This window comes from Anabas testudineus, chromosome 6, assembly GCF_900324465.2.
Source record: "Anabas testudineus chromosome 6, fAnaTes1.2, whole genome shotgun sequence".
NCBI lineage: Eukaryota > Metazoa > Chordata > Actinopteri > Anabantiformes > Anabantidae > Anabas > Anabas testudineus.
The window spans coordinates 22,596,272-22,618,232 of NC_046615.1; the positions used below are offsets into that span (position 1 = coordinate 22,596,272).

Below are 21,961 nucleotides of genomic sequence, written 5' to 3' on the forward strand. Positions count from 1 at the left end.
AGAACAGAAAATGTTTATGTTTTTTCTGTTTCTTTGAACAATTGATAGTATGATGTGCACTGACAATAAGGAGAGTTATTTATTTGGCACATTTCATTATTTTTCCATGAGTTTCTTATGTCTGACCATCCAGGCTCACGTGAACCTTTAACAGCAGTTACAGACCTTATAAAAGTAGTTTATGAGGTTTCATGGTTAATGTCGTCTTTTCAAGGTACCTGTAAAGTCTAGTTTATGTGACACTGTTTCTCATCAGCAAAATGGATAAAACACCAACTCTGTGACAGTGAGGCTACTAGAATTAAAAGGGGTTTTGACCGTCACAGACATTGGGATGCCTGTGGTGGTGTTCTGCTGGCTTTATTTAATTTAAAGCAGTCACAGTGAGTCATACTGGGACTATTTTCTAAAAACATCTTATAATCAAATAAAAAGTTGTGGCTCAGTTTAGCAGTCTACGACGTAGAAAGAGACTTTTTATGCTTCGAGCCTGTTTTGGGGGGGTCAAACTCTCTGAAGAAAGCAACAAACCGTCAACAGTCTAGCTGCTCATACTACTGCTGTGCCGATACTCATAGGCCTGGGGTTACGATATATAACCAACGTTGTGCACTCTTCTCTTTAAGCTTTCTTGTCATGATCCAATAGATAAAAAACAATCACCAACTGGAGTCACTATTGTTGTTTTGTCTGAGTTTTGAACAGTAGTTGTATCTTCCCCAATGCGTTCCTCAGCTGCTCAGCTGTTACCACAGCCCTTCTCTACTGTCTGACTGAAAACGAGCAGTAAAATATGTACAGACGTTAGAATCCATCTAACTCTACAAGAAACTACCACAAACTGAAGAAGCATTCTGTTGATGGACAGTATCTATTTAAATACCATTTGCCAAGAAACATTTGATGGTGAACTCTGATCAGAGCGACGGTACAGTTGTTTTTATGAGTCACTGAAAACACTCGCAGCCATTTGGTAGCATCCTCATGTAAAATGTTCCACTTCAGCTTTGTTGTGTTTGTTCTATAGGAGGTGTGAAGCTGTGAGTCGTGTTCAACTCGAACATCTTTTAAAGCCAATACAGTGTGAGGTCAAACAGGCTGACTTGGTGAGAACGTAGCTGAACAAATAAAAGTGCCTGTTGAACATGAGATGAAAAGAGTGTTAGAAGCACAGAAAGGAAACCTCTTCAGGCGAACAAAGTTTCTCCAACTTCTCTTTTTTCCAACTACACTGCTCATGAACTATCAGGTATTTGACAGCTGATTTTAAAATGTTTAAAAATCCAGCCCTGGCTATCACGGCACGAGGCATAAACACAAATAATTATTGGAAAAAGCGCCAAAGGATGAGTAATTTAGCAATTAAAAAGGATACATGATGATAAATGAAAAGATCAGTGTTAAATATTGCACGTCACAACTGGACTTAAATTTCCATCGATCTCCACGCGCCTTTCTGTGTTTTCTGTTTTCCAAGGTTCAACAATCAATACGTCCAGGCCTAATCCCAGCAAGCAAGTGTGATGCAGCCTGTGTCTACAGTCCAAAATACCTCGTTCCATGTAACTTTACATTTGTGTGGTGCCGAACAGTCCAGCTAGTCACGGTGAAACTTCTGCAACCTGTATGAAACTCTCAGACCGTGTCTACATGAAGCGGAGTGAACGTGTAGACACACCTCTCTAAAACAACTGAAACAGGGAACAGGGCAACTCAGCTCCCATAGAAATGAAGTTATAGGTAACGAAACAGGTAGTGGCAGAAGCGTGACATTAAACAGTCGGGTTTCCTTGTCTGGATGAACAAAAGTGTGATTAGCTTGATCCCTGATTCTGTTAATAACTGTTAATAATCAATTTTCCTCATGAGCGATCTAATGTGGATGGAGGTAAATGCAAAGTCAACCTGTTGTAGACACTTGGTTTGGCACAAAAAGACGGTTTTAGACTGTTTACGGCTTAATGTCGATGTTTTAACCTCAGAAGCTCTTCAGCTGATTTCAGAATAGATATCGACACTTGTGTACACCAGTGATCTCATCTCACGATAAACAGAACAGATTTGTTTCCCCACTGAATGCACTTATCTCCTCTTGTCCATCCACTTCCACCCAGCTGGATTTACTGCAGGGCAGTAACACTTGCTGTTCGGCCCTCACACACCTCCCTGATAAATACAAAGTAATGGAGGAATAGAGAACCCACTTCAGAGAACCCCCGTGGAGAAGAAACCCAGCTTTAGAAAACCATCGAGCTGGCCAGAAAATAACAGCGGGACATAAAGTATCCCATAAGTCCTGTTAAACTGCTTCCCAGGAGGGGAGAGGGTGGGATGTGAGATCAGATGGAGACCGGCTGCAAGAAGACAGGGACTAACAGAGCGTGTTAGAGGCAGCAGGCTCAGACTGGGAGATAAGTGTGAATTTAAAATTTGTTATCTTAGACGCTGGTTTTAGTTTTGTTTATTATCTGGAGGACATGACTTTGTCTACATTAAGACAAGTGTTACGCTGTGTGTCGCACCCTAACGCAGAGTTTGTCAAAGCAGCCCTGGGGTTTGTAAATCTGAAAATAAACACTGAACAGATGGTGGCAGTGATGAGATGTGGCACTCTTAAGATTTCTATGACAAACCAAACTTGAAACTTTGACTGACGTTCGCGTCTGCTCGCTGTAGACGATGCTCACAGCGGACACTGAAACAGTATACGGTACCCAGCTGACTGCTCATTGGACTCCGCACATGCCAACAGGGAAGAGGTATAGTTTTAATGAGAAGGGAGGTAACTGGTCGTGGTGGAGGCTAAGTGGGTAGAAAAAGAAAAATCTAATTCTATTAAGTATTCACCACCCAACCTTCTGATTAGATTCCTCTACCCTTTTGTTTGCTTTTATGTTGCTTCACAGCAGAATATAAGCGATGACGGCATCAACATTTCAAACCTGTTAACTTGAATCATTAATCTGGTGAGCATACAAAAATAAAGTCACACTTTTTAATGGAACTACATTTTGCAGTCAATATGAAATAAATTCCCTGATTCGTGGATTCCTTCACAGCTCGAACCTTGGTGAACATCAGCGGTCCAATTTAATGACCAACAACATTTATGAGACAGAAATCCAATCTCCAATCTCCCACCAGCGGGTTGACATAGTGCTGAAGCTTCTGAAAATGCTTTAGTGTGGAAATAAATGTTGAATGTGAAATCATGAGAACACAGCTTTATATCGATTTGTAAACATGAAAAACACATTTTCTATAAGTGAAATAGTTGCACTTAACATTTGCCTGTTTTCTTAAAAAGGGGCTAATTTTCTTTTCCTGCCTCCAAACCTGCTGGAATCCAGAGCTCGCCCACACATAAGGAGCCTCTGCTCGTGCCCAGTCGGCCCAAAAACCCAACAATTAAATCTGCCTGCACTCGAAGCCCATTGTTTTTTAAAGAATGCTCAGTAATTAGCTGCATTGAGCCGGGTCTGAGAGGACAGTTTCCACTCGAGACCAGCTGTGTACGCTGCTGAAGATATCAAGCTGAATACGGTGTAACGTGCTGTAAAATCCTAATTGCTGGATAGAGGAAGAGGAGGTAGAGCCTAAGGTTTGACATTTCTACCACGTATCAACGTGGAAATTAAAAAAGTTGTCCTGAGGTGTGCTCAGTGTAGTCGTGCATCCTGCAAAAAGACAAATTGAATCAATACCTCATGAAAAACTGAACAGTATAATGAATCAGATTATTGCAGGACTGATTTATTCCAGGTTTCCTCCACAGCAAACAGCACAGGCTGAATTCAGACTAAACTCATTTCCCCTTGTATTGCGATCATGCAGCTGTTCTTCTTATACATTTGGGCTCCACACAGCATGATGTGGGAAACCAACTGGACTTACTATGTTTCATGGTCTCACCAGAACATGAAAAACAACTTCTCTCAACACTGATGCACAGTTCTTTTTTTTAAATAGAGCAAATGTGACAGTGAATACATGTGAAACAGCGTCAGACTGTGTCAGTCTCTCCATTCACAACCCTCGGTTCTCCCTTTGTAATTTAAAAACCTCTGTTGACCTAAAAATCAGCCAGTCTCATTAGTAGTTTTCAGGGCTTTTAAATGAAGGCGTACTCTGTGGTTCAGTAACCAACACTCTACATTTTGTAGTAAATGAGCTTAAACTTCCAAACGGTGTAACTCTGCTTTAAGTAATGAACTTTTTTTAGACTTCTCACCTTTTCCAAAAGAAGGAAAAGTCCAGACTTAGTTAAATTTCATCCTGCAGCTTAAGACGATCATTAAAACTGAGAAATGATCCGACCTGACAGAGTGAGGTTTCCCTCAGCAGAATGGATGGAAGAGAGCGAGAGCACAAGCAGGCAGCTGTTCATAAATTAAAATGTTCGGGGTGATCGAAACGCTGGAGCTAATGAGTGGCAGCGATGAAGATGAATGTTCCTGGCTCGTGTCAAGGTGAACCCATATAAAAACCAACAACATCTAATTTAGGCTGATTTAGGGTCATATACCAGGTGTGTGAGCACGAGAAGGCTGCTGCAAATGCTTCAAATGTGTTTTCACCTGAGCTTTCATGTGCAAATGTGTTGGAGCCATGTTTCCAATTACTGCTACTGGTTCACCTGCTGAAGGCTGTGGCATCAATTTAACAGAGAAACAATAGGTAAGATTGTATTATGCACCAATATGGAGATTCTCCTTCCTCTGTGCATGACAGACATGTTAGCTGCACCTCCGTCCCAACACAGCTGTGAAAAGTTGGAGATGACCAAGTCATTAAAGCTTGACGTAATATTGACGTTCATTGTTTTGAGTGAAAAGTCTTAACTCCTAATGGGTTCCTATGAAAGTTAATTAGTGACATTCATACAGTGCAATAACGTCCTTGATCTTCTGATTCTTCACTGCTTGTTCACACGTGCACACACCACACACTCATGTTTCAGACTGTGTTGTGTTGAAACTACTGTATCACTATAATTATGAGTGTAAACGACCTGAACAAACAACAACTCGGAAACAGAGAGTCTGAGCGTATTTTAGGCTGCATGGCAGAAGTGGATCAGCCTGTGTGTGTTGAAGTGGGACAGCCCAAATAAATGTATAAAAATATACTTACAATGCAGAAAAGGCTGCAGCTTCTTTGTGCTGTCGACTGCTGACAGACAGAGGTGGGCTCTGTTGGTTATTCCCTGTTGACTCAACCTGCTGTGAGTAAAAACCGACTGAGACACAAAAACAAACTCATCTTTAACCATTTAATTAACTTACCGTCGAGTCCAAAAGTGAAATCGTCTCCCAGTGTTTGAAATAATTAGTGTGAGGAGTTTCTTCATGAATGTGCAGATTCCAGTTTTACCTGCAGGTTCTAGTTAAATAGATTTTTAAAAATGTCAGAATAAAAGACAAGTACATTTATTATTTAGATGTTAAGACATGAGACGAGGGAATTTTAACAGAGAGGAACAGCTTCTACTAAAAAAATGCAAGAAAGAAAATGACTGCAGCCAGCAGCCCAGCGTGGGGCGGCTGCTGCTGAAATCCTGGTGGACTCCAACCTGGCCCAGTTTTTAGTGGATTGAGTCTTAGTTGCAGGCGAAGCCGTGAAGATGAGTGCTTGCGGTTTCTGTCTCCTGATACATAAAGTAGGGGAGTAAATGAGTGTCTCACATGGCACCGTTCATCTGGGAGCTGGAGTCTGTTCAGCATTAGTCCCCCTAGCAGGGTAAATATAAAAAAGAAGAAATAACAAAAGCATAAAAACAGCAGTGCACATTAAACACTAATGAAAAAGGTTAAAGATCACGTAGGTTGTTCTAAGCGTCTTGGAGAACTTCTAGCTCTTGAAATAAAGTCTAAATGTGGCCGAGCTGCGTCTTCACTGCAGGTGTGTACGAGTCTGGTGTTTATAAGTCAATTCTCTGCCCCCTCCTCACATAATAGTTATAGATCTCTTGGTTTTAATTATTGGATGCTGAAATTTGCATTTAAATTACACAGGTTATTATGTCAACTCACTCTGCTGAAGTAATGTTGTGATAAATTAAGAATAAGACGCGTGAACATAGATAAAATCTGCGAAACAGCCGTCCACGTATGAAGAGCTCTCAGTCTGTTCATACATCACTCCACTCTGCACCGTCTGAGCACGAGAAACACCCACGTACGTGCTTCCATATCTGACTGCACATCCATAATGCAGCAGCTCCTCTCCAAACTCCACTGAGCTGATGTGCAGAGCACGAGTGGAGAAAATGTTTCTGAACTGAAGGACCATTCTTAAAGCTGAGCACTTTATATAATCCCCTCAGGGCAGAGATGAGATAAACACTTGCTGTCTTCAGCAGGATGAGGACAGAATCTAAACTTAAAGCTGAGACAGTGCGGGGACAGCATGGCGTCACTCTGTGTTTGTCTGCTCCGTGGTCAGGCTGGATGCACACTGCCTCGCTGAGACATTTGTTGATTCATTTGTTTTTTTTTTTGTGGGTCCAATGACTTCTGACACCAGGTGAGGGCTGGCATCAGCTGTTTGTAGGAGGCCAAAAAGCCGGTTGTATGTATCAGGACCAGCTGGTTGCGATGCAGAGACAGCAGCAGGACGGACACATCAGTGTCTCCTGGCTCAGCGAGGTCTGAGACAGTACTGGACGGAGCTCAGAGAGTCAGCAGGACAACAGTGCAGCCCATCGATTTCTGGCTGCTGCCTGGTTTATGTTTCTCAGATGAGTAATGTGGCAGCGAGCGAGCAGAGCGAGGACAGGTCTGAGCTATTTATAGGTGGAAACAATACGGGTACATTTGTTTTGATATTTATTCCAGATTTTGAGAAAGAAGGAAATTAGATTTAAAAAGCAGTAAAAGCAAACATGAAACACATGACCGTGCTGTGAATTCTGATATTACACCTTTAAAACTATTTTAACTCCACATACTGTGAGTATTCAGGTATCATCTGCAGTGTGAACCATGTTACATAATAATCAGTCAAATCGTGCTCACGTGTAGTTCTTTGGATTTGCCTTGAACTTAGAACTGATAACAGGCTATTGGATTTAGGTAAGTTGAGGTTGTGCTGGAGGCCAAACACATTACCAAGGTGGGAGGTGTCAGGTAATGGTACGTGGCTGCTGTTGGTAATTAAACAGGGTGATCTAGAGAAAGGAGCCTTAATGACCATTTTAAAAGCAACTTACTGCCAAAAACACGCTGTTCGCTTCCTTAACAAGTCTCATATCCATTACCATGGTTTCTGGGAAAGAAGAGAGTGAAACAAAACTGTGTTGCAGATGATTGTTGAGGAAAATTGATGTAATAGTCTTGAAATCAGGTCTTTTACGTCAGGAGTCAAAAGATTTGACTGAAAATAAACAAAACTTTTCAATTTAAGAGCACACACACAGACGTAGTGACAGGTCCTCTACTGCAAGAAATATCTGATGTCCTGAATCCTGCGTATTTGGAGACTCCACTGTGAGGGAGTTGGGATCTCCAACAGGCTGGAAGCAGGTTGGGAGGAGGTTCTAGGAGGTGGAACCACTACATGGGATCATGTACACGTGTGCTGTGGTTTTAGTCTCAGTTTCAGAACTTTATTTCCTACATTACTCCAAAACTGATGACGCGTCTTTCAGCCTCAGTTCATCTGTACATTGTTTTAAGGCTATTCAGTGAATGGTTGCTCTAATAGGAAACACTAGGTGTGTAAGACACGTAAGACGCTGGGAATCTGCAGTAACATCGGCAGCACAGTCTTTTTACTACTAATAAAACTGATTCTGAGAGTTTGACTTTAATTGAAGCTTTTGTATACGGCACCAAAAGAGCCGAGTTGTTCAGCAAATTAAAACATGCTATCATGTTCTCCCCCCGTCTGCACTGATGGTGATTCTTGAACTGCACTGTATTTAGCTCTCTGGTTTCCGTAGGATCTGTCTGCAGACACACAGCACTCTGTGTCGTCTGAAGCAGTTCGGAGACACTGAAAGTCTCTGAGCTCTCTGTGAGCTTCTTCACAAGGAAAAAACAAACAAACCAGGAGTTTATTTTTGTCCTTTGATGCTGACAATGGATCAGTACTTTCAGTATTTCAGTATTTCAGCTTCTGTCTAATCATGCGTTGAACTTGATTTCACCTTGTGTCTCGTGAGATTTCAAAAGATGGAACACCATCAGAGAGACATGTGACCGAGGTTGATGTCAGGCTGTGTCACACAGGAGTATTTTCACTCCTCTGTTGTCTTGTGATGTGTTTTTTATCAGACATCAAATCTCTGTGGATTCGACCTTCAAACTCCTTTTTCAATTCAAATGCAGCTTCACTTCAGCTGTTGGATGAAGATTGTGTCCAGTGGAGGATTTGGAAATCCTGCTCATGGTTTGGCCACAAAAGCAGATGTTAAAGCACCGAAATGTTGTCTACACACAAGTTTTATTTTCTCTAGTGCATTTACACAATATAATTTGTATTAAGGCCATTTGAAATAATTTATGCTTCAGTGAAACTTTAAATGCACAGTAAAATTACTCTGCGTAATTAAACCAGTGTGTGGAGTCTAAAAGGTTTGACCTCAATTAATTAATCCACAGTGTGTTTGAAGGCAGCTGTTGGTCCATACCTTCAGTGTTTGGTGTGGAAATGAACAAATCTCTATTTTTTCTTGAAGTGTGATGAAGCCAGTTGATATTATCTGCCAAACAGCACAGTCACACTATTTGTAGAGGAAGCCTCCACCGTCTCTTTACGTGCTGCTCAAGGTCAGTCAGAAATCTTATTCACCTCTCGCCAGAACAGCATCTTTTAATTTGCTTATTATCATCACTTAACATTTATCCTTCCACTTGTGTGAACCTCCTAACAACATGTCTGCAGCTCTGCAGCCTTTTACACACTAACCGTGGTAAAAACAGAACGCTCTCTTGAGGTTTTGTGACCAGTGAGGACTGACTTCCTTAAATGCTTCAGGTGCCTCCGTGTTTACAGAATGAACTCGTATTTTCAGACTTTTTCTGAAATTAACTAGAGCACGGATGCATTTAAACATTTAATTAAAAAGGAAACTGAATTCACTGCCTGGTTGTAAAGCGTTTTTTTTTTTTATTTTTATAACCAGCAGGGACTTTTCAGCGGGGCAGTGACTCATTCTGATAACACCCTTAATTTAATTTGATCACTGCCAGAGAGAAACATTAAGTGAAGCAGCAGCGGCAGCACGAGTTATGCAGGAGCTGTTCATTGTCCGGGAAAGACACAGATGACAGTAAATAGAGCTTTAGTTGAAAAAAGAAAATCAGAGAGCAGAGTGATGAACGCTGATGGACGTGAGCTGTCACCTCAGATGGATTTCTTCTTCCATCGTTCAGTCGGGCAGAAAGCTTGAAGCTTACGCAGGATGACGAGCATCAATCACTGTCCCAGAAAACACCCTGAGACGGCAGGAAAACAGCGAGTGTATCCTGATATAAAGATGTCCACACACACACACACACACACACACACATCTGTCTTCAGTGTGAGACCAGGTCTGATCCAGCGTGTTGAGTCTCCCAGGCTAAAGTAAAGGTCTGGTGTTGAGGGTAATGATCACTGTCAGGACGTCATCTATCAGCACACTGCACATTGCTGCTGTCGCTTCACAGTGGAACATGTCCGTGTGTAGATCGCTCCTGTTCGTCCCACTGCGACCTCGTCGGTCAGAGTGACCTTAAAAAATAAAAAAACTCCATCTTTAAATGTCTTCTGTCAGTGATGAATCCGTTTAAACATCTAAAACCTGCCTTTACATGACTGGAAGTGGACAAATAGGAAACTTTAAATCTCTAGAACACGAACAGGAAGAAACCTCAGTGAAGGAGGAAACTCTAAAAACGGACAATATGACACTATATTCACTAGCTCTGGATTTTTAAATAGGGTAAAGTCAGATGTAATGTTATGATTTATCTCTCAGACACAAACGGTGGTGTTAAATCTGTCGGTGCTTCCCACAGACACCGTCTCTACAGTTTTAACTGTGTATGTTTGTTTAATTTCCAGTTGACATAAGACACAATCACTAAACAAGTAACAAATCACTGAGATAGACGGACGTCTTAAAAGATCTGAGCTGCTTTGATTAACTTGTTTTAAGAAATGTTCTTTATTGATTTGACTAATTAGCAGCCTGTTGTAGCCTGTGCCGTCTTCACTGACCAGTGACACCACAACCTAAACTAATGAGGACGTCAGTGCTGAACAACCTTTAATTTGAAGAATTTGAAGAAGCTGAAATGTTTCTGCCTGTTATTATAGATTAGATGATTCTTCCGCTGGTCTGATTTACACTGTGATAATATAAGTTAACTGGCCGTTGCTCTTCCATAAACATGAAACACGAGTTTCATCACTTGAGATCAAGTGGAAATAAAAAATATGCTCTTAAAAACAAAAGCTCAGTACGGAGCTGTAGCAGTAAAAACTAATTGATTTTTATTTTAATAAAATAGAAAAAAGGTCCCATAGTGTTTCCTCACAGTGATGTTTTTGAGCTGGTGATTGCACCGCTGCGAGGATGATGTGAGTGTGCTGCGAGCCGATCAGCAGGGGTTCCAATTAGACTGCTAATTAAAATTGCAGTCCCCCAGTCATGGTAGGGACTCCTTCAGAAGCCACCAGCAGGGCAGAAGTTAGATTATTCTGTAAAAGGGGCTCAGTGTGACTACAGCAAACTGCTCATTTCACAAACCACATCACTGTTATTATGATTACCATAACTTCCTATAATTTGATGATGTTCATTTCCCACAAATCTCAATCAGAAAACCAAACTCGAGTCATAAAGTAGTTTTGCCTGTTGTGCTGCTTCAGTGTGCCTCTCACAGAAGAGATGGATATAAGAGTATATTCTTTTTTTAAGTTCAACTTATTTCATACCACTCTTAAACTTCACATCTCTGCTGACAACAAAAATCATCTGAAGGCACTTTACATAGAAACAGTAAGACTATAGAATTAGATAGAAAACCCAACACTTACCCTAGAACAACACTGAGCAACAGTGGAGAGGAAAAACTCCCCTTAAGAGAGAAAGAACCTCCAGCAGAACCAGGCTCACTGTGGGCGGCCATCTGCCTCGACTGTGGTGGGTGGAAAGAGGAGAGAGAACAACTAGCAGCAGAGAAAACACTGAGCAATTTGATGAATTTTGATTAGGGACACAAACTGCACAAACAACAAGCTGAGGTACTTCTAACTTACCCCTTTAACGAGCCCTAGCCACTACAGGCGTTCTCCTGGGTACCAGAACAGCACAGAACAGACATTAAAGACACTAATATTGAGGCTGCTGTGTCTGCACATTCCACCACGACAACTATTCATTGATCTTATTTAAGTAATGCGTCTTCTCACATCCAGCTTTGCTGCTACAGGTTCCAAAAGTGTTGGTCTTGGACCAGCTGAGATGACTTTTGTTTTCAGACCTGCATCAGATCTCGTTTTGCTGTATTCATTTGACCTCAGATGAACAGGGCTTAATTATTCTTGAATTTGCAGAAATGTTGAAACTGTGCTCCTGGTGGTTTTCTGCAGCAGACTTAATAAAAACCCCCTCTTTAAGTTGAGATTCAAGTTTCAAAGGGTTTTATCAGTCCCAAGGGAACTTGGTGGTTGTACCACACTAAGTTTGTGTGAAGCAAACTGAACCCCTACAGCGACACTGAGGGGCCTGGAGGAGGTTCTTCATGTTGACTGGAGAAGTTTGAGAAATGTTGTTCAGCAGCTGATCAGGACGCCTCGCTGTGGAGGTTCTGGGAGGAGACGTGGGTCCAAGTGGATTCACTTCATAACAATGTTCCTCATCCTCAGAGCTGTTACGGTCTATCTGTGGTATCCACTCAACATTGTGATGTGGTTTGAAAAAGGTCAGCAGCAACATAACGTTTAACATTAAGCAGGGTGAAGTGGTCTTTTTAAAAACAGAACCGGGGTCTGTTAATAGGAGCAACTGAGGTGTTTTAACCGAGCAGGAGTTGACTGAACATCAATAACTGATGCATCTGTTTATTCAACCAACAGAGAGTCATTAATACCCAGAGAGGGTCCCCATTAGATTCTCATGCAGCTGCAGTTACTTCAGGCTTTACTGCCGTGTGTGTGTGTGTGTGTGTGTGTGTGTGTGTGTGTGTGTGTGTGTGTGTGTGTGTGTGTGTGTGTGTGTGTGTGTGTGTGTGTGTCTGTGTGTGTGTGTGTGTGTGTGTGTGTGTGTGTGTGTGTGTGTCTGTGTGTACAGTACCTCATATCTGGATTTCTTAAATCAGGGTTGGTCATATTTGTTGATTAAATACATATTTTATCTTGACATGTCATCACCTGTCACCCTCTGTCTTAGTATGATTATGATTATAATTATTAGGATTGTTATTATTATTATTGTTGTTGTTGTTGTTGTTATTAGCCTTTTACTTAATTTCAGAAACTACGCTTCTTCTTCTTTTTTTGTTTTCACTGTGAAATTTTGTCATTGAACGTATTTTATGACCTAAAATACCTTTAGGTCATAAAGTTTGTTCAGTGTTTTCCTGCTCACTTCTAAATGTTTTCTAAAATGTGTTAATTTATAAAATTCATCACGTCCTTTGGTTAAAACTTTACTTTTCAGAGTTTCAGACTAGAACAGGACTTTTATTTCCTGACACGTTGAAGAGAAGACACGAGTCTGCAAATTAACCCATCGCTCCCGTCAGTCATCAGATAAACATGTGAGGAAACATTCTTCGGCTCCTCTCTGATGTGTTGGACCTGCAGCTCTGTCAGGTTTATATTTACAGTACAGGTCTTTAATTTGCCGCCGACTGACTGACATTTGTATTGCTCTCAGGCCCTCGGCTGTCCGTCTTCCTCCGTCGTCCTCTGTGAATCCTGATGAGGCATCCGCCAGCGCTTGGCCCAACACCCTGGCTTGTGATTGAAGTGAAATCAATCAGCCCTTCAATCCTTCTCTAAAGAACCATTATCCAGCACTGGCCGGCCTATCAGCCTGTCGTCTGTGGGATCTATGACCTGATCCGCCTCTCGATTCACACAGCAGAGCGCGCTAACTTGACTCTGACAAGAAACTGAACTTAAGAAGGCTGAGGAAGGTCAGGGTATTAGGGTTCAAACTTGATCTGTTTAAATCTCTACAGATATCCCGTGGTCGAATCAATCATGTTTTTATTGAACGGGTCTGTAAAATGTTACCTGGCAATAGATTTTCATTCGTTCTGCTTCTGTACATGAGGTCATTTCAAACTCAGCACTCTGCTGAAAACACATTAGTTCTATTTGATCACTTAAAAGGGAGTAATTGTAAATGTATTGACATTTCAATCAGCCCTCATGGAAACCCATCAGTTAGGATCCCCCCCCCCAAACATCTTTAAACTGAATGTCAGCGACAAACAATCATTCCCGACCTGACACTTTCTTCTCCAGTTTTCATCCAGGCCTCAAAGATCTCTGCCCTTCTCCTTTTTGGCTGTGAGCTCTGTCTGAATCTGCACACTAGCTATTTTCTGCCTCCCTCTCCCTCTCTGTGTCGCCTTGTGCCACTTAGCTGTAATTACCTTTTTGCCTATTTACAGAACACAACCAGATGTGGTTCTGGGGGGCACACGCAGGATGGACAGCTGGAGGAATCTAAAACATCTGTAGGAACTGTTTAGTTTGACAACGTTGATTCTCGATGAGCTCACACCTACAGTGATTCTGCTGCAGTTTAGTTTTTATTATTCTTTTATTTCCAGCATGTGATGGACGTCATCAGTTTCTCAGTCTGACTCTAAAGTTGCTGCTGTTTCCAGTTTGATTTTGGAGAAACTGAGAAGAGACTGTTTTCCAATGTGCTCTAAACGCTCAAACAGCTGTTGTACATGTCCGACTCTTGAACCAGTGCTTGCACAGTTTGAATAGTTAGAATGAAACAGGCAACCCCTCTTTGTCTCAACAGATTCCTCAGATCAGCTACGCCTCGACAGCTCCAGAGCTCAGCGACAACACGCGCTATGACTTCTTCTCCCGCGTGGTTCCTCCAGACTCTTACCAGGCTCAGGCCATGCTGGACATCGTCACTGCAATGGGCTGGAACTATGTGTCCACACTCGCCTCTGAGGGAAACTATGGAGAGAGCGGTGTTGAAGCCTTCGTCCAGATCTCCAGAGAGTCCGGTAAGAAACCTCAAGATGTTCTTCAGAACTTAAAAAGAGACATGACTTAGTTGTACTGAAACTTTGCCGTGATAAAAATCTGGACAGGCGGGATGAACCGCCACGTTGGACACTTCTGGTTATTAAACCGCTCGTGTTCCTGCTCGGTGTGTGATGAGTGAACAGGAGGAGAGGTCGTGTAATTGACTCGTGATGTAATTACAGCGGCAGTAGCTGCTGTTTTCTCCTCGAGGTAATCAGACCCGGCTCTCGCTGATTAAAATGTTGTTGCACCCGCGCGAGCGCCGACATGAATTCAATTGTAAGAGACATGTTTAGATTCAGCGGCAGGTAACGTATGTTGGAGATAAGTGGTTTGTGTGTGGTGGCTGAGTTCAGGCTCTGCAGCGCTGCTGGTTTCGTGGATGAATCAGAGGCTGTGATTGGCTGCACTGCACGATCTCAGAAGGTGTATTTAAGGTAATTTGTGCACTCAGTTAAATGATTTGTGCTTTGTGGTTTTAATAATTGATTCGATTGATTACACATAATTTATCCCCTTCATAGCATCGTTGGCTCTTGCGTATACCCTTCACACTCTCACTTTGGATTGTTTGGATTTAATACGGTTTTGTAGATATCGTCCGGGTCTCAAAGTGTTTTTAGCTTCTGGGTCTGTAATGATGCTGTAAATGAAAAACGCTTTGCAAAGATAAAAGAGCATCAAACCATTGCAGCTGAGGAGTCCATGCTGTGAGGGCTACTGAGGTTTTGTTGATGGTGGGTTTGTAGTGATGTGTCTCTGTGTCTCCTCCACTTGATCATCAATATCTAGTGGTGTGTTCTGACTGAATACATCAGTGTTGGGAGCAGAAAACAAATGATATCTTTGATACTGTGTCTCTAAAACATCTGACTTTTTTTCTGAAATGCTTTTGGATTAAATCTGATGGGATTAGATCTTCTATCAGATAATACAGTTTACTTAGAGCCATGGAGATTCCTGTCTAACCTCATCTGTCAGCTTGTCCATCACGAGAGGAAACAAGAAGGGGCCTCACACCTTCAGCTCACCACTGTCTTACAGCTCTCATACATGTCCTGCACTACTCTCACATCCTTCTTTGACACTCCAGACTTCCTCGTACGAACCACAGCTCCTCTCTCTCTGCTCTCTTTGTCCATCTCTGTACTTCTCCATCAGTAAATACTTCATCAGTTGAACTCTTTCTAAGCATGAAACCATATCTCTGCTCACAAACACTCACCTCTTCCCTCAGCCTACTGTAGCTTCCACTACTCTCACTCTCCAAGATCTTGTTAAACAAACTAGTCAGAAACTCTCCTGCCACCTCTCCTAGACACTTCCATACCTCCACAGGTTTGTCATCAGGACCAGCTGCCTTTCCACTCTTCATCCTCCTCCTCCTCCTCCTCACTTCCCTCTTACTAATCTTTGCTACTTCCTGTGCCTGTCCAGAGCCTGTCTCCCCTCCTCCCTAAAAACTACTCACTGTGTAGCCCCTCCTTTTTCAACTTCCACCATCTTATCTTCTGCCTTCGTCCTCTTCATCTTCTTTAACTCCATAGTCATTTTACACACATCACCCTGTGTTGTCCGGCTACACTCTCTCCTACCAATACTTTGCAGTCACTGACCTCTTTCAGATTACTACATCGGCACAAGATCTCCACCTGAGTGCTTCTCCCTCAGCTCTTATATGTCACCCCATGTTCCTGCCTCTTCTGGAAGAAAGCATTCACTGCAGCTCTTTCCATCCTTTTTGTGAAGTCCACCACCATCTGTCCTTCTGTCCTGGAGACCAAACCTGTCCATCACAATCTCATCACCTCTGTTCCCTTCACCAATATGTCTACACAGTCCATCTGCATCACATCGTCTAACTCACTCCAGAATTTCTCCTAACTCCCATCCTACCTGTGGGGCATAACCACTAACAACACTGAACATCACACCTTCAGTTTCCAGCTTCAGCGTCATCACCCTGACTCAGACTCTTCACCTCCAGAACATTCTTGACAAACTCCTCTTTCAGAATAACTCCTACTCCACTTCTCTTCCTATCCACACCATGATAAATAACTTTAACCCCGATCCTAAGCTTCTAGTGTTGCTACCTTTCCACCTGGTCTCCTGCACACGCAGTATGTCGACCTTCCTTTCCTGTCATAGTCCCAACATTCAAAGTCCCTATGAACACACCTGCCTTCTCTCCATCTTCAACCAACAGGAGCCCAGTTTCCACCCTGTAGGTCAACAGCACCGGTGGCGGTCGTTGTTAACCCCGGCCGTGACCGATCCACTTTGGAAGTCGTGTTGATGATTCACATGTTAGGTTTGGTTACCCTTCCTGACACAACCCTCTGCATTTATCCAGACTTCGAACTGGCACAAGATGACGCTGGATTGTGCTCCTTTGTGGTTGCACTGCTCTCAGGCACTGATACCAACCAATAATCAGACAAAAGTCGCTGTTATGGAAACGTACGCTGCTGTCGGGTCATTTTGCAGAGCAACATTTAATTAGGTCAGAATCTGACATTTCAGACAATCGTGTTTGGACATCCTGGGATAAAGTTGGATTTTCTGCATGGCTCAGAAACAGAGAAAGAGATCCTGATTGATTGGTTTACTGTTATTCTCTTAGTTTGTATGAATTTGAACCCAGTGTGCAAATAGTACCACAAACAGGTAATTATAGAAATGCACTGAATTATTCTGCCCACGTGCCCCCTGTGAATTAAAACATAGCACATTACGAAATCATTTCCTGCATTTGATGAACATGAAATGTTATGTTTCTTCAAACAACCACTCGGCTGAATTACTTTGTAATAATAGAAAAAACTATTTCCACTTGAGCGTACAGTGTAAAAAATAAGCATATACTGAAAATATAATGAAGCCTGATTTTTCATTTCCTTCCTCACAAACTCTCTGGGAACCTGGTTTATAGTCCTGATGTTGTAATGCCAACATATTTACCTGGGCCTGTGACACTGCTGTATTCCGTGTGTAAATGGTAGCAGTAATCATGAAGAATAGCTGCGATTGAGGCGTTTAAGAACCTCAGATTAATAACGAGACACTGTGCAGAGAGCAGCTGTGGCTCTTCTGAAGGATCAATGAGTTTTCATCTCTGCTGCTGCTATCTCTACACACATTGGTGCACATAGAAACAGCTTCATTAGCAACCTGAATGTGAATCTTGTAAACGGGAGTGAGGTCTGATGGTATGAAGCCTCTGAGCTGCTGTAGGAACCCCAGGACGCACAGTCGATGGAACAGTCTCCATAATCTGGGATGATATATTGATTTGAGCTGAGATATGATTCTTCACTGAACATACACTTATCTCAATACAATGAATTCAGACATTTTCTCATCCCAACTAAAGATAAGGCTATAAAAACAATCTGCATTTTTAATTTAACCATCATTAACCAGTCTTAAACACTGCTTCACAGTGTTCACATTGTTAAAAACCTTATGCACATGGACACAACCATAAAACTACTGCTGAGCCACATTAAACACTGAACATTTGCTCAATTATTGCACATAAGTCCAATTTTGAGGTTTCTGTACTTTTTAAGTACAGATATTATTTTATTTCCTCTTTGTCTATAACGTAACTACAATCAACCTTAACGTGCACTACCATCATGCTCTGTGTGCAACAACAGCTCATTCCTGCATGTTTGTCTTTTCAGTCTGTGCTGTATAGAAAGCGTTCACTCACATTCATATGGTGCATTAGACTGAGTCTGTAAATGAGATCTAAGGAAAGTAGGAGTTAAGGAAAGCTGGGCAGAGGGAGGCAAGTAAAGGAAGGAAGGATTTTACTGATGAAAGACGAAGAAAAGCAGGAAACGTAGCTTCAGTACATTTTCATATCTGAGGTAACCTGCTGCGACATTCCCAGATGTTACTGATGTGTGTAACCTGAGGCCCACAGAGACCTGTGCTAATGGCTGCAACCTAATACAGGATCCCCGCTGCCGCCTGTGGAGCCCGTCTCCATGACAACAACTGCAGATTTCCCTGCAGCGTGCTGAGCACCTCAGGGACAGACGGATGAAAACTCTGAGCTCCCCCTGGGTCAGGCTCGAACACAGGTTAAGGTGTGTGCTGACCTGCAGGGGGTGGAGCTCTGGGCCAGCTGACAGGTGGAGTGAGCCTTTTTCCTGCCTGTGATGTCACCAGCTGCTCCTCCGGGCTGCTGAGCTTCACCTCAATGAGTGATTTCACACTCTGCTGCAAGAGAATCAGGCAGGAGACTCACTAGAGTGTTATCCTCTTGACTTAGCTGCTTTGATTCTTTCCTCTCTTCTTCATCTTAAGTCGGAGGGACTAAGACACACGCTTTTACAGAAATGCATTGTTAACAGAGATGCATAAAAATGTCTGATAAAATCAAATCAAACCGCACTAAATCCAAGCCGCTTGTAGATTTTTAATGGCCTTCTTGAATATGCCACATGCTGTTCTGGTCCTGTTTGCCTTGTTTTATTGTCCTGACCAAAACAAGCAGCTCAGAGTGACGCTGCATCTCTGTGTGCAGCTAATCCACTCACGCTTCATGACCAGTTAACAGCACCTGGATCTGAACTGGGAAGCTGTTTTTTTTTCTCTGTTAAAAAAGTCTCAGGTTTGTTCTGTCGCGAGCCCGGGTGGGCTGGCTCGGAGGTGGCCCTCTCCGCCTGCTGAGCTGTGCTGGGCTGTTCTGTTCCAGCTGGCGTGTGACAGCAGACTTGCCCAGAAAGCGGAGTGAGTGACCCCGTTGGCAGGGAGAATCAGTCACAGATTAAAGGAGCATTTACATAATATCGCTGCAAAATGAGCCTCTTTTTTTTACTTTTTCCTGGAAGTTCCTCATCTGAACTTCCTCCTTCACACTTCACTAACATTAAATCACAATGTCTTTAAAAAGTCATTTCCACAGTTTGGTAATCTCATTAACCATAGATTAAATATCTTTTCTTGTCCATTTGCCTTTGAAGTCTTTGAACTCTGCTCGCCACCAGCTGCAGGGTCTTTTCTTAGCAGAGAGCCTCGACCTCCTGCACGGTCCGCTGAGTCACCGTTGCAGCCTCACGTACTGATGCTGAAACTGTCGGCTGGTTTTTAAGGTTTGTTTAGTGCTAACAGACAGAAAACAGAGAACCATGTTATCTATACTGACCTACACTTTTAAATGACTTATAAATGATGATAAAATGTATGTATGTCATATATTTCTCTGCAACACCAGCAGCATTGTCCGTGACTAAGGTGATGCTGCTATTACCTGTTAAATATGCTTCAAAGCCACGTTGAAGTGTAGTAGTTTAAAAATCTGAAGGAAAAAGGCTCCTCCAGAGTTTTGTTGGCGATGCCACCACAGCGCTCTGCAGAGGAGGAAAACTGCAGGACTTCCTGTTTGATCTGAGAATAAAAAAAGAAACTAGCTGTTCTTCTGTCTGCATGTTGTCACCATTCCTTTGCCTCAGCCGAACACTGAGAGCTTCCCCTGAAGGAGAACTGGGATCTTCCTGCTTCTCGGTGGCAAACGGCCCGACTGGCGGCTGACTCCGGTTTGAACTCCTCTCTGACTGAGGCGTCGCCTGCCGCTCCCTGCAGCTGCTACTTTACATTCAACCTCAAAACCTGTGTACAGATGTTAGCTGAAAAGCGAAGGCGGCATCTGTCGCCTTGACTCAGGTTTCCAGACGGATGTGTTTTGCTTGTTTGTCTCTCGAGTGCCATTCGTCGTTATCCTGAGGCCGAACAGTTCATGCTAATCACAGCTGCTTTGACAGGAGGAGCTCTGAGACACGTTTACAAGCTGAAAGCTCAAACGTCTAATAATAAGAGCATTAACACTGAACACTGTGTTGGTCACACAGCCTTCATCAAGGAAATGACAAAGAAATCTTCACTTGTACTCTATTGTTCCAGCCGGGTGAGCATCAACAACTCTTCTTCTAAGGTCTTTAGAAAATTGTTAAAACACCTGATTTAATTTCCCTTCAAATGAGCTGAATCCGTGAGGTTGATTAACATTAACTTTATGTATTTCATCAATTATTTAATTGGAGTTCCTTCATCTAGTCTAGAATTGATCTGATCATATTTTAGATCTTATTTATGCAGAAATTCTGAAGGGTTCTCAAACTTTCATGCACCACTGTAATGTTGAAATTCAGTGTAATAACTTTCTAAAAGTGCCATGAATATGCAGCAGCGGTCGTCAGGAAACAGTTTCAGTCGTCTGTCAAGAAAATGAAGGCGATGCAGACAGCAGCTGACGACCTGCCTCCCAGTTCACTTTTGATGTTTTAATAAAGAGGAAATGTAGCAGGAAACGCATCTTTCCTTCCTCTGAACTCAGCTGTAGATATTCCTCTCATTCAAACTGTTTTCAGTCAAACGGCACAGTGCTTGCTGCGTGTGCTGCAGATTAAATGGAGGAAGTGATGGTGTTGTATTTTCGCTGACGCTCTGTCGGATCAGTCGCTGTGGAAAAACTCCCGTCTTTATACTTTTTGAGAAGTGTGAAAGCCTGCAGGAGATAATCTGCTTTTCTTTCTCTTCTTTTTCTCGGCTCCTTCTCTTCTTCTTTATCCCTTAAACTCTTTTTCGCTTTCTCGCTCTGATATAAGAGACAACCTCACCTGTCTCCATTTAGCCCATTTTCACTTTCACCTCTTTACTTTTGTCCTTTGTTTTCTTTCTTTTCCTTCTTCCATTGGTACTAATTTCCTCATCATCTCTCACTTATTTCTTCTCATTTTTCCTGGAAAGCAGCACCTTCCTCTCTGCATGCATCCTGAGGAGTCAATGAATATTTCATAGCAAGGGATTCCTCCACCTATACTCCCTTGGAACAAGTTAGAGTAAAAGGACTCATCTGTATTCGGCAGCTCACCTTTCCTCAAACAAGTAAAACACTTGGTGTCCATTAGGAGCAGCCAATTGAACATGGCGGGGAGAGGAGCAGGTGAGAGGCAGCTGCACTCAGAGGAAAAAGCCTGTAATTTGGAAGAGCGGCGTAAAGAGTTCAAGAACAGGCAGGACTGTTTTTTTTCCATTATTGCAAAAAGAACCAAGTAAAAAACATAAACAGACGAATGTTTTCTATGTAGGAATCCAAGGTCAAGCAAAGGAACCAAAACCCAACGCAGCAAACTGACCTGAGGTATCTGTACTAAACCAGTCAGACTGTGTATGAACTGTGGATACCTGTACGTCAAGCCCCGCCGACTCCAAGTAGACGCACACACAATTATATTACACATGTTAAAGTGAGTTATTAGTCGGTTATTGAATTACTGATCTTTGACTTGTAAAAAGAGTTGCATATCAGAAAGGCCACTGATTTTTCCCAGTTTGGTTCCTTTTTTGCAGATTTTCACTTCTAAACTAAAACCTCAAATCAGCTCTGCAGCATTCCCGTGTCCTCTGAGGCGTTTTAGTAACTGCAAATTACAGCTACAAGAATCTTCTGCCGTCTTTTTGTGACTCGCACTTAAAGAAACAAATGTGAAAGACGGATCCCGTTGTGAGGTCTATTCTTCTTTCTCTATCACAGTCCTCAGAGTGAGGGAGGAGGTTTGATATGAGAAGCTTTCGCTGAATACATCATCAGCTGCAGGGAACCCCGAGTGCTCCAATTATCCAGAGCTCGTTAACGACATCGAGGACGCAGCGGAAGATAAATTGGAACAAAGCTTTTTTTTTTCTCTGCTCTGCTCACAGTAACACAAAATGTGTTTCACCT

General features: G+C 42.5%; 1 protein-coding gene across 1 annotated transcript in view; it reads left to right on the forward strand.

The window, feature by feature from the left end:
- Positions 1-21,961, forward strand: part of grm8b (glutamate receptor, metabotropic 8b) — an 88,162-nt gene that overhangs the window by 17,460 nt on the left and 48,741 nt on the right. The window contains exon 3 of the mRNA XM_026366588.1: positions 13,982-14,198. Within this exon, the coding sequence (XP_026222373.1) occupies positions 13,982-14,198 (217 nt within the window). The remainder of the gene's footprint in view (positions 1-13,981; positions 14,199-21,961) is intronic.